The following is a 13,651-nucleotide window of genomic DNA, read 5'->3' on the forward strand; positions in this document are numbered from 1 at the left end:
TTATACAAGGCATGCAAATTATAATATTCTTACGTATCAATAATTACTTAAATTTTAATATATATATATATATATATATATATATATATATATATATATATATATATATATATATATATATATATATATATATATATATATATATATATATATATATATATATATATTGGTCGGTGAATATGAAAGGAATGAATTTTGAATTATTAGGGTACATACATTGCATATTTATTTTGTATTAATGCACTTGAGGTTACTGTTTATAGTACTCAAAAAAGCCTTTTAATAAATTGTTTTGCAGCTAAAGAAATAAGAAAAATATACAAGTGTATAATTATTGCAAATAAAAAAGTAAGAACATAAATAATTATGACTTAGAAAGAAAAAAATTATACTAAGAGAAGTTGAGATTTGGAAAAAATAATTGCATAAGAAAAAAAGTGGAGTTGAAAACTTAATAGTTACAGACAAAATAAATGTAAAAAAGGTTTTAAAAGTAATTATTTTAGTCTTTTTTAAGAATTTAATTTTCATTATTGTATTTTAAATATATTTTTAATCCCCTTGGTATAAAAGTAATATTTAAAATTATCCACAAAAATTAATCCTTCAAAAGCGTAATTTTTTATTAGTTATTTATTTCATAAATTAATCTTAAAATAATCAGTTACTTTTTACATTTGTGGGATGGTATGGTTGCTTATGTAAAAATAGAAGACATGTCCATTACCATTTAGTAAGAGAGTCCTGTATATCAATTTGACATGTTAATTGTATGGTTATTAATTCATTGTTATTGTCAATAAATCTTTTGGAAGTTTGATCTCAGTCACAACTATGGATCTGGGACAGGTATGTGAAATTTCAATCAATTATGTATGTTTTCTGCATTTCATTCAATCAATTACAATTTCATTTTCATTTTCATTTCCCCCTTCTTTGTTGGAGACATTTTTAATTTTTTCTCTTCTACATTGAAGAAAAATAACGAAATTATGTGTCAGACATATATTTTTGTGGGAATTTCTTTATATACACTCTCCAAATCTTTTGTTTATAAATTCTACTCAAGTTCGTTGTATGTCCATTGATTTCGTGGGAATGATTATATTATCGTTCTCTTCTCTGCGATAGTTAACTCATCCATTGTACTCTGCGTGCAGCCTGTAGAGGAAAACTACGCTAATCCAAACACTTGCTTCTTTCATGTTCTCTTCAAGGTTCACTTTATTTAATGTATTTGCATTATTTCAACATTTCTCTGTATTCACCGATGGCCGATGTTAGTTCTAAAATGTGTAACGTTTTTCATTTTGTGTGTCTGGCAGGCTACGGCTTTGGCATTTTACATTCTCTCTACCCTCTTTATTGATAACTTTGTCATCATTTTCGTGATTACTGTTCTTCTAGCCGCTCTTGACTTTTGGGTAGTCAAGAATGTGAGTGGGAGAATTTTAGTTGGTTTACGGTGGTGGAATGAAATAAATGATCTGGGTGAGAGTGTTTGGAGATTTGAGTGTCTTGATCAAGAGGTGCGAATTGCTTGTTTTACTCAATTGCAACTTGCATGTTGTTATCCTATTTTTCAAAAGTTCTCTCTCTATGGAGATACATTATGTATTTTGTTTGTTTTTTCTCCAGTCATTGGCCCGGATCAACAAGAAAGATTCATGGCTTTTCTGGTGGACACTTTACCTTACAGTAAGAAAACATCAATTGATAAGAGATTGTGATGGCATTCTAGTTTTTCTTATATCCTTTGGCTATTTACTGTAATTTGTCAGAACAATTGAAGGGGTAGTACACAGATCAGGCTTATTTAGATGGTTCATGTGTTGTTTTGATATGAGTACTGAATAAGGTAAATAGAGTGACTGATTCTGTTATATGTTGGATCTGAATGGAAAGTATAATTGACATTTGGGTTTTTCCATTGCTTACATTTTGTTTTTTTTATCACCACTCATCCAAAATATTGTTATCCATTACATAATTTTCTTGTGTAAATCTCTACAGGCAGTTGCGTGGACCCTGATGGCAATATTCTCACTCATAAAGCTGCAAGCTGATTACCTCCTAGTTGTTGGAGTTTGTTTAACCCTTAGTGTTGCAAATATTATTGGTTTTACCAAATGCCAAAAAGGTATGCTGATTTGTGTATCTTATATTTCCAAACATATTTATTGGTTTAAGGTGGGGTCACTTGCTCACTCTAATTTATCTTCATACTTCCAACATAAATTAATTCATTATACTACTAACATATAAATAATGTCATCTTCAAGAGTTGAAATTGGGACATACTATTTGATTGCATCTGTTTCTCTTGTGGGGTTCCATGAAAACATGTTCAGAGTTCATTGTTTACATGTCAAATGGTAATTTATGAATTTTCTTATAATTTTCTGGATTGGTGCGATATAGTGTCCTCAACGTAATTGCTTTTCTTTTATCTTAATTTGTTGCGGTTGGGTCACGATATGTTCTTTTCTGTTGGCAATCCTTTATATGTATTAAATGGAGAAAGATTTTGCAATGGATACCGCTGATTAGTTATTTTCAGATGCTAAGAAACGGATTCAACAATTTGCCACCCAAACAATTGTCTCACGGGTCACATCTACATTACAATCAACATTCAGTGTTGTTTGAGGAATCTCTTACCCCTACGTCAGTTGCAGAAGAAAACTCTGCGAAGGAAAAGTATAAACTACTTAGAGTAATAAAGAGTCTGAAAGAGGAGAGGTAGCCCTGGCCCAGTTCTGCAACCAGCTAGATGATGGGTAGAGTATTAGATCAATTGCATTGACTATGACCCAACACATGCAAAATTTTGTACCTTCCACTGTAGTGGCTATGACTATTATTGTCAAATCATGTTTTTTCTTTGTTATGTTTTTGCATTCAAGTTTTAAGAATAACGTTTTGTATTACTCTATTTCTGTATCCATTCTACCATTTATGTTATAAAAGCTCAACTAAGCATTATTACGATTTTATGGTCCTAAGAGATCTCAGTTAAGCCAATACTTGCGTGAACAAAGAAATACAAAACGAACCTAAAAATAGGTAAATCAACCCTATATCTAAAAAGACATATTTAATGAAATCCAACCAAAAAAAAATGTTTATGAACCATCTCATATACAGAGAATAAACTCAAATACTTCTCCATTTTGTAACAAAATCTCTTCTTTGCCAACTTGGACGGAACTTGAAGTTATTAATGCTACTCGATTTAATTGCAAGATTAAGCGGAGTCTCAAAATCTTCATTAATCATATCTCCCAAAAATGCGTAAACACTTAAAATTCTGCACAACAGTTATTGACATTCGAGCTTGGAGAATGTTTTATGTACAAAATTCATTAAAACATGATCTAAAATCCTTTAACTTGGAATCAAGATAAACAATATGGTGAATCCAGGGAGTGCGAAGCTTCAAAGCATATAGTTTTCCTTTATGTGCATAACCAATATTTGGAGAGCGCTTTTTAAATCTCATTCGGAAAAATTATTAATTTCTTTTTCCACACATGATTTGTTTGCCTAATTGCTCCCCAATTGAATTTACAGAAAAAAATTATAAGATTATTTCCTGTGGTGTTTAGAGTTCAAGATGTTCCTTTGCACGAACAAACATCAATTCTTAATACATTGTAATAGAAACAAATACATAAATTAATTCATATATGTTTTTAACAGAGTGATTTTATTACCAACTAGTTTTATCTGACAATACATGTTATGATCATTATTGTGAGGTGTGTTGTGACTAAACAAAAACGCATGCAACTGATTATTTGAATATGTAATTGTTGTTAACCAACCTCGAGTTCATAGTATAACTTTCCATTATCAGCTGCTCTCGAAGAAGTTGAAAGAATACTTGATTCACTAGCACTGCATATTGAGTAAGTGATCATCAATTAGGATAACAAAAAACAGCACGCGCTCGAGGGACTTAATGTTAAACGGCGTCGTCTGGGTAAAGGGTCGTGGTAGTAAACTCGACATAATTATTGCATTAGCCATTGCCAACACAAAGACGAGAGAAGAAAAGAAGAGCAACATGTATAGAATATTTTGAATACGGAGCACTTTCATGATTTTATCTTTACAAGACATCTCATAAAATTGAAAAAGGAATAAGTGTTATAAGGAGTATATTAAATACATTATTAAAAGTTGGTAAAATATTAAATGTATGATTAGAAAACAATAGAAGATGTAAGAAGATTCTAGAAATCTCTTTATTTTAGTGTTAGAGATCTCTTTATTTTAGTATTAGAGTTCTTTAGAAGCTATTAATGTATTGTTTCAAATAAATGAATAACGATCTTCTTTCCATTATATTAATTCTTTCTAGTAAGGATATTTAAATTTTTTAAATTTTCTTTTGTCTCGACTCTTAAGGGATGTAGGATTATTGAGTGCACTGGAAGAGAAATCCTCGGTCGAAGACTAAGGAGAATGAAGGTTCATCCCCCAATGGAAGGTTAGGAGAAATCATTTGACGCCATTATTCTAATTCCAAGTATATTAAGTGATATTGCTAAGGTTAATCACCGCATCCAAGGTATTATGAATTTTGAAGCCGGAACTTCATACTCCTAAGCCATGTGGATTATTGGGTTTACCAGAACATAAGTCCATAAGTGAGGATTCATTATGGAGAGCTAGGAAAAATCATTTGACACCAATGTATTTATCCCAAATTTGATAAGTGACATCATTAGAATCAGTCACTGTTACGACATTTTGCACTTTGGAAAGTCTAGTTGAGATGCAAGGAGAACAAGAATTCATCCCATCTTTGATTTTAGAACCTAAAATTATGTTACAGTTTTATTCTTGAAAAACATCTCATAAATTTTTTTAAAAAAAGAAAGAAATGTTTAAACTTTACTCCCCTGGGACTAAATAAATTAAAATAATTTGTGATCCACACTTTTTTTCAATTTTTTATTCTTCTCATTTATCCTTACATAACATCACTCACATGTGTATTTCTCTTCTTTTTTTTCATCTCTCCCCTATTTTTCTTTCACGAAAGCTTGGTTCAAAAAGACACCAATTTAAATAATCTTTATCATATACCAACGTTTTCTTCCCGAGACTTTTAACCTACTTTATTAGTGGAGAGGAAAAAAGAAAGTGTGAAACAGTTTGTAATTGAATAATAATATTAAATTGTTTTTGTATTAATAATGCTTAACTTATTTTCTCTTTAAAATTTCATGTTATAATACAGAGAAATTAAAGTTTATGCAAAAACAAAAAATGCTATGCACACGAATTGCTGTTTTTTTTTTTTTTAAAAAAAAGCTTATATTGGTGGAGTAATAAAATATTTATGTATTTTCTTAAATTTTCTTGTTAGATATATAAATACTCTGATATGCTTAACTTTTGTTGAGAATAAATAGAAAGAATCTTAAAATAAACTTTTGATTGTAGTAAACTATAATAGGCTAATCTGAATGTAAGAAATTGTTCAACAATCATTTGGAGGCAAGAATTTTCCACCAAAGAAGAAAAGCCCTATCCCCTTGCTATATGCTTTGCCGAAGATAACGCAACTTCCCCAAACATAGAAAAAAATGCATCACTTTACTCTGATCACAGAATAAAAATATCACGGTTGAGAGTTACTACTGCAAACTTCAAACCCCACGTTCGAGTTAGAAATAGAGAGTAACCTAAATTTTGTACGCAACTAATAGATCTACTCGTAGATATTCAACCGTAAAAATCTAAAATAAATATAGTTTTGCTAAAAGAGGACACAACATGGGGATTCTGTGGTCAGAAATCAGAATCTCAATCTTGGTTTCCCAAGGTAGCATTTCTCCTTTCTATACATAAGAAAAAGGTCACATTCACATTCATATTCCATTCTACCCACATGGTTTTCTCCATGCTTGTTTCTTTTCACAAGTTTAAAACATCCTTTCTCGAACCTCTCCAGTAGCCATTACCAATTTATCATTTCCATTAACGTTGTTGTATTCTTTTGTTATGATCACGAACAACCTTGTTTGCAACTGCACCATGAAACCATCCCCTAAGATTCTAATGGGTTACAAGAATTCATCGTTTCTTGCAAGATGCCACCATACTCTAACCATGTCTATGTTCAATAACTCCACCACTTGTGGCCTCAATCTTCATCTCAACACCATGCAGTGCCCTTTTCACGTGCGGGAATTTGGGCGCATAATGCATGGAAGCCAACAAGTTTTCGGGCTGCTCCCTTCGAGTTTTGGCCAATCAAATTCCATCGGTTTAAGCGCAACAAGAAGCACAAAACGGGGTGTGTCTGCCACTGCCGGGATAGACTTCAAATTCAAGTCTCGTGACTTCTCAAGCTCCGTGGAGACATATGAGAACATTAATGGTAAAATGGTTTACGTAAAGGATGGCATGAATGTAGCGGAGGAAAGGGTTGACAATGACGAGGATAGTGTTGCAGGAGAGGAAGTGTCTGGTTTAGAAGCTGACGCGGAAAATAAGAATAGTGAGAATGTACAAGAGGGTGAGAAGGTAGAGGAAGAGGAGACAGAAGTGGAGAAAGAGGCATGGAAGTTATTGCAAGAGGCACTTGTGACATACTGTGACAACCCTGTGGGGACGGTGGCGGCGAACGATTCGGAGGATCAGCAAGCTTTGAATTATGATCAGGTTTTTATAAGGGATTTTATCCCTTCGGCTCTTGCTTTCTTGCTCAAGGGAGAAAATGAGATTGTCAAGAACTTTCTCCTTCACACCTTGCAGCTCCAGGTAATATACATGCATACACATTGATTTCTCTTGTACTTTGTTGGCATCATGTCATGATTGATTTCTCTTTATTGATGTTTAATACGGTGCATCATTCTCCCAATTAAATTGCAAGAGTTGGGAGAAAACAGTGGACTGCTATAGCCCAGGGCAGGGCCTGATGCCTGCTAGTTTCAAAGTTAAAATTATGAAAGTTGAAGGAAAAAGTGAAGAAGTTTTAGATCCTGATTTTGGGGAATCTGCTATAGGTCGTGTTGCTCCTGTAGATTCAGGTTAGATTTTCTGTTCTTTACGATATGCCTGCAAAAGGGTAATTCTTTGGGGATTGCTTGTACGAGCATTGTAAACAGAAGCGATTTCTCAGAATATTATTTGAGTAACATCATAAAATGACTTGTTTCTTTGTTTGGTTTCGTGATAGGATTGTGGTGGATCATCCTGCTACAGGCTTATGGGAAGATTAGTGGGGACTACGGTTTGCAAGAAAGGTTGGATGTTCAAACAGGCCTAAAAATGATCCTTAATCTGTGCTTAACGGATGGCTTTGATATGTTTCCTTCTCTGTTAGTAACTGATGGATCTTGCATGATAGACAGGAGGATGGGTATTCATGGCCACCCCCTTGAGATTCAGGTGATTATATACTCAACATTAATGTATCGGGGTTGAACTTGAGATGAGAAACTCTGGATTTTCAGAATTCTGTCTCTACTCTTAGAATCTCTCATTTTGGTTGAACTTATGTGGTAAGTTTTTGTTCTGCAGGCCTTGTTTTACTCAGCTCTTCGTTCGGCCCGTGAGATGGTTGCTGCAGATGAAAATTCCAAGAATCTGGTTGGAGAAATTAACAACAGACTCAGTGCACTATCATTTCACATTAGAGAATACTATTGGATGGATGTGCAAAAGATGAATGAGATATACAGGTACAAAACAGAAGAGTACTCATTGGATGCCACAAACAAGTTCAACATCTATCCAGATCAAATCCCTCTGTGGCTAATTGATTGGGTTCCAAAGAACGGAGGATATCTGTTGGGGAATCTGCAGCCAGCTCATATGGATTTCAGGTTTTTCATGCTTGGAAATCTTTGGTCAATCGTTTCCTCTTTGGGCACCCCAAAACAGAATGATGCCATTTTGAACCTGATAGAAGCAAATTGGGATGATCTCGTGGGGGAAATGCCTCTTAAGATATGTTATCCTGCCTTGGAGCATCATGAATGGCGAATAATTACAGGCTCTGACCCCAAGAATACGTATAAACTTTTCCCTTCATATTTCTTTCAGTTGTTTAGAAGGCCTGAGTTCTTTCTTTTATCTTTTAGGATAAAAGAAGTACATTAAAGAATGCATAGTGTTTGTATTATTGTCTCTATGGCGTACATCTCAAGTCTTAACTGAAAACACCATGCTTAATTTGTGCAGCCCTTGGTCATATCATAACGGTGGGTCCTGGCCAACCCTTCTGTGGCAGGTAAATTTCTTTCACATTGAAAACAACTTTGTTTTAATTAATGAAAGTTTAGAACATGTTGTTCATCTTCACAACTAAACCTTGCTTCAATATTGATGTGTTTCCTAATACATGTCTTCAGTTCACACTTGCATGCATGAAAATGAATAGAACTGAACTGGCAGAGAAAGCAATTGCTTTGGCTGAGAAAAGGCTTCCCCGCGATTCTTGGCCAGAATATTATGACACACGCACAGCAAAATTTATTGGCAAACAAGCCAGGCTTTATCAAACTTGGACTTTAGCTGGGTTCCTTGCATCTAAGATGCTTTTGAAGAATCCTAATTTGGCTTCCTTGTTATGCTGGGATGAGGATTTTGAGATCCTTGAGAATTGTATTTGTTTGCTTCACAAGAGTGGCAGAGCCAAATGCTCTCGTGTTGCTGCCAAGTATCAGATTCTCGTGTGATGAGAGGCCTTCTATACAATAAAAGGTCCAGGGTATGGTATGATTTTTATAGGAAATGGTAAAAATTATGATGGTTGTGAATATGATAAATATGGCTTTCCTTTGATGAGAGATGGAGATTCTACTCATCTGTATATATGCAAACATGTACCTACTGAATTTTCTTTTATTAACATGTGTTCCTTATTTCAAAAATACGAAACTTGCCGGTTATGTCAATTGATCTTTGCAATGTAAAAGAGTGTTCCGTCCATTTACTTCTTCATATATTTATTTGTTGTTTGTTTTCTACATTCCCCAGTTTCCCAAAACACATACACTCAATGATCAGAATAATTCTCGTTTCAACGGTTATGACTAATTCTCAATTTGTATAGAACGGATTTCCTGTATTAATCATCTTTTTAGGTTTGCGTGGTACAACTGATTACGTTTAGTCGATTTGGGACTAAGGAGAGGGAATCTAAAATGCAATTACTGAGGTAGTAAACTCTCCCAGAATGATATCAAACATGGAATTCAACCTTTAGCCGCTGATATATTTTCAATACATAATGTACATCCCAACCACACAACACATGTAAGCAAATCATGGAAACAGAAGCATGAAAACATTAGAAACCTGCCGAATAGCCAAAGAAAAGGCATCACTTATGTTAAATTAATAAATAAAATTGGTCACCTCTTATTTGCTATCTACATGCTAAAAGTATAACCTTCAGAAACTAAATCTGGGAACTTCACAGAAGTCCTCTTCTTCTCTTGTAGTCACTGATAGTTAATGTAAGTGCATGCCTACTCCCATCATTGTCAGAAACCCGGCACCCAACTGTTGCTTCTATTTTTTGTTTCCTTGCCAGAAATCCATTTTTGAGACCCTGTGGTCCACCAAAATTCTTGAGTTCAGACAAAGAGATAGGCAAGTCGAAATCATGCAGCATGTTTGATTCTGTTCCACCATCCACAGGAGCATTGGTATCAATCAACTTCCCTTCATTAGCAGCTGCTTGCAATGCCAATTCTGTGACTTCAACACCAACCTTTGTTGTAACACCTGTTTCTTCCTTCTCTTCCTCCTTACTAACTTCACCATCCTTTTCTCCTTTTTCTTCATTCTTTTCGGTATCTTTGCCGTAGTAATTCCTCGACCTTGTCCACCTCCTCGAAAAGGGATCATAGCCTTCCTCACCAGCTTTCAAATTGGCATTCGACAGTTTATGCTCAGACAAGTTCTTGAAGTTCTCAACCTTGTTCTTCCTGTTCATCTCAGCCAGCCTCAAAGCCTTGGTATCAGTCTCCCGGGATTTACGACATGCTTCCAAATCCGCCAGCTTTCTCAAGATCCTATCCACCTCTGCTTCATCATTCTTACACTTTGCAACCTCCAACAGATTCTTCATACGATCCTTCTCCACTGCAATGTTCAGTGGCCTAGATGGGGCTGATTTTTTCTCCTCTAGCATCTGCTTCACCGTGGCGGCTGAATAAACATAAGCGCTTGTTCTTTTTATGGCCTCCTTCTTCTCTAACACACTCATCTTACTAGGCATTTGGCTGCAAGTTCTTTCAACTTCTCTAACCCACTGTCTGAACTCTCTCTCCAAGGGTGCAGAATCTGAAACTACAGCCACCTGAAACTTTTTAGCAGAGTTCTCACTTCCCCACACACAGACTAGATACTTGTGAGTGACTCTATTCTCTACCTTGTAATGCTTATTTGGGTCACCTCCATCAACTCTCTGCACTGTGCAGAGCCTGTAAACAGGTCCACTTTCTGACTTTCCTATGCCAATTCTCACAAAACATCCAACAATTAACTCCTCAAAAAATGGTTCATTCAACCACTTCACGAGCTTTGATCTCCTAATGGTGATTTCCCTTATGTTCTCAAAACTTGGCATCCTTGATTCATGAATGTTCTTGTCATCATCACTGTCACCCAATCCACCATCATCAGACGAGTCTCTTTCACTGTCAGACCGAATAACACTCTCACTTTGACTAGAGCTACTTGGACTTGCCGTGGCCCCAGGTTTCTGCTTGCTACTTGAGCCTGATCCTGAAGCCTTTCCCAATTTATCATGAGGGTCTACGGTTTGTTGCTTCATCCTTTTCGCGCGCAATTCACTTAGAACATCTCCCTTAGAAGCCGTCCTCTCAGCATTTCTAGCCGAGGAACGAACCTTGGCAGATGATGGATGATGAGATGAATTTGCTGCAGAACCAGTCTTTGCACTTGCATTTTTGTTTTCTCTCTTGGATCTCATTTTCTCTTTGAATTCCTTTTCACATTTTTTGGTTGCTCTATTAGACAAAATCATCTCCCTTTCAAGTTCTGTCATATTTGCGAGCTTCTGTTTGTCGTCTTCGTTCTTGTAGAGATCACTGCCAACGTCAGATTCTTCACTGCTACCACCATCTCTATCAGGAGCTCCATCCTCCAAGTCACCCCCACCATGCTCATTGCGAATACTATTATTACTACTTCTTCTGCTGACGTCTAATCTCTTCTTCAGTGGAACATGGGATGAATACCTCTGTGGTTTCTTGTTTGCACCCTCATCAGAGTCTTCTTCTCTAGAATGGCTTCCACCATCGGAGAATGCCGCACCACCCTCACGTTTAGATTTGGAGTTCCGAGACTTGTGCCGCTTTCTCACCGGAGAACTGGTCCTTCCAGCTGCCTCAAGAAGCATGTTTTCCAAGTCTGCCATCCTCTTTTCTGTGTTGAGTTATATGATTATTCGAAGTGAGTCACACCCCAAAAACCGCTACAACGTAAATGGAAATTTGTACAATAAGATCATAAGCATTAGTTATCTGACTTATCAAGAATGTGCATATAAATAAGCAGAAAGAAAAATAGAGACTAATGTGATAAGCTTCGACTTTCTGGGTGATAGATAGTACTGAACTGACTCATCTTAATAGGCCACAATATGTAACGTAGTCAAAGTTTAAAAATTAAAAGATAATAATAAGCCAGAAAAGATAAAAAAACAGAGAAACACCTGATGAGAGGCAATTGTGTGAGGGAACAAGAAAACGAGGAAGGGCTGGAGTAAGAAGTGGTCCTGTTTGTAGAAATTACATAATTGATCGAGAGTTTGAGAGGTTCTCCGGTGATCACTGGGTGCCTTTTGGTGTGTTTTAGTCCTCTACTCAAATTATATCCTTCTAACAAAAATGGTTGTAAATTTTACAACTCCCAATTTATAGAAACTAACTCCTATATATATATGTATGACTTGCGCATATGATGCTTGACTGATTCATATAAACAATTTTCATTATATGCGTATTATTACCAAACAGGTATTATTGTTGTCATTGGTATTTATTGAGAATATTTACTTAAATGTTTTGTTATTTAAATTAGTTTTTAAGAATTTTTTTTAATTTTATAAATATCTTCACATAAATATAAAAATATATTTAATTATTATTTAGATTTTAAAATTTAAGATTGAGTTGAGATATCGTAAAATTTTGATATTTTGTCAGACTTTACTCTATATATAAAATACATAAATAAAATAAATAACGAAACTAATTTTTTTAAAGATTATACTTTAAAACAATATAAATATGTTATATATTTTTTAATGTGAAGAAAAATATTGAAAGGGGCACAACCCTTTAATCCATAAAGATTAGACGATATATATGATTAAAAAATTATTTTAACAATTTAAACAGAATAAAATAAATATTAAAACAAATAGAAAGAGAATAGAGCGAATAATTACATATTTATTTCATATCAAATTAAAAAGATGGAAGATTTCTTTATTTATATATATAAAAGTAATGTAAGAACTTTTAGTAAACTAAAGACCGTTAATATTCATAAAAACAAATTTATTGATCATTTTTAACCGGTAAAAAAAAATTCTAACAAATCCACGTGGATTAGTTAGATAAATTTTATATTATGATAGTGATGCGTTAATGATCCACGTGCGGATAAAGTTCAGGTAACATGCGACCAAATTATAGTGTAAGGATTCTCCCCTGTTTTCTTCCCTATAAACTATACGGTTTGTTTTTTATATATTTTTTTCATATATTTTCTATGTTAGTTATTTTAAACTGAACGACTAGACTACATAATAGTTTGTGAATGAAATGTTGGGTAATTGTGTTTGATATAATATCCTAGTTTTGGATTGGAGGAATTTATTGGTAGCCTATATAAGTGCATTGAAATTAAATGTTGAGATACACGAGTTAATGTTAATGTTACGATGTCAACCTTTAAAATGGACCTACTACCTATTCTACGTGTCTTTCACACATAAAATTCATACCAAACATCAATGACATTAGAATATTAACAAAACCAACAAGGTTAACCTATAGCTATAAATAAAACTTAAAGTAGGTTATAGTATCTCTACCTCTATTTAGAGTAACATTGTTCCTATTATACATTATTATAAAATATTGTTTCTTATAAAGAAGACTATAGATCTTACAAATATTAACAAAAACATGGTACCATATATGCATTTAATATTTCGTTGCTCTATTAGAATTAAATTCATTTGAACCATAATTATTTCCACTAAATGAACGAGTGTTTCATGTCTATCAAAATATTGATAATTTGATCGAAATTAGGTGTTTACCTTAACAAATTTTTAGGTAATGGATATGGAATGTTAGATATACTTGTCTTTCAAAACATGTAAATCTAAGTGATGAGTTGGGACACAGACACAGACTGAGCCTAAAAGACTAACTCATAACCTGGTCGCTGATACAGTTTTTCGTTGACATCAATTTTGGTTTCGAAAAATGATCTGATTCGAATTCAACTGAATTGGGTATATGTATGTATTCGAGATTATTTAACAGAAATTACAATTTTTTATCAAATAAAATATTCAATTAATTTTATCATCTAAAAATAATATGATACGTAATTAATTTATAACAAAAAG

The 13,651-nt window shown here is 34.0% G+C and overlaps 3 protein-coding genes across 3 annotated transcripts; 2 read left to right on the forward strand and 1 right to left on the reverse strand.

The window, feature by feature from the left end:
• The first annotated feature begins 716 nt into the window (after positions 1-716).
• Positions 717-2,943, forward strand: LOC114191100 (Golgi apparatus membrane protein-like protein ECHIDNA). Its single transcript, XM_028080276.1, has 7 exons — positions 717-733; positions 827-849; positions 1,132-1,217; positions 1,326-1,529; positions 1,639-1,698; positions 2,014-2,140; positions 2,561-2,943. Exons 1-7 carry the CDS (start codon positions 717-719, stop codon positions 2,647-2,649), a joined length of 606 nt encoding a protein of 201 aa, XP_027936077.1. The 3' UTR covers positions 2,650-2,943.
• A 2,891-nt stretch (positions 2,944-5,834) lies between these two features.
• LOC114181048 (alkaline/neutral invertase A, mitochondrial-like) lies at positions 5,835-8,958 on the forward strand. The gene is made up of 6 exons (XM_028067372.1): positions 5,835-6,780; positions 6,896-7,052; positions 7,202-7,413; positions 7,546-8,039; positions 8,209-8,257; positions 8,379-8,958. The coding sequence occupies exons 1-6, from the start codon at positions 6,019-6,021 to the stop codon at positions 8,703-8,705; spliced, it is 2,001 nt and encodes a 666-aa protein (XP_027923173.1). The 5' UTR covers positions 5,835-6,018; the 3' UTR covers positions 8,706-8,958.
• Positions 8,959-9,206: 248 nt separating this feature from the next.
• Positions 9,207-12,106, reverse strand: LOC114176584 (protein RTF1 homolog). The gene has a single exon (XM_028061670.1). The coding sequence runs from the start codon at positions 11,417-11,419 to the stop codon at positions 9,446-9,448; it is 1,974 nt and encodes a 657-aa protein (XP_027917471.1). The 5' UTR covers positions 11,420-12,106; the 3' UTR covers positions 9,207-9,445.
• Positions 12,107-13,651: the final 1,545 nt, after the last annotated feature.

The sequence above is a fragment of the Vigna unguiculata genome, chromosome 1 (genome assembly GCF_004118075.2).
Source record: "Vigna unguiculata cultivar IT97K-499-35 chromosome 1, ASM411807v1, whole genome shotgun sequence".
Classification (NCBI taxonomy): domain Eukaryota; kingdom Viridiplantae; phylum Streptophyta; class Magnoliopsida; order Fabales; family Fabaceae; genus Vigna; species Vigna unguiculata.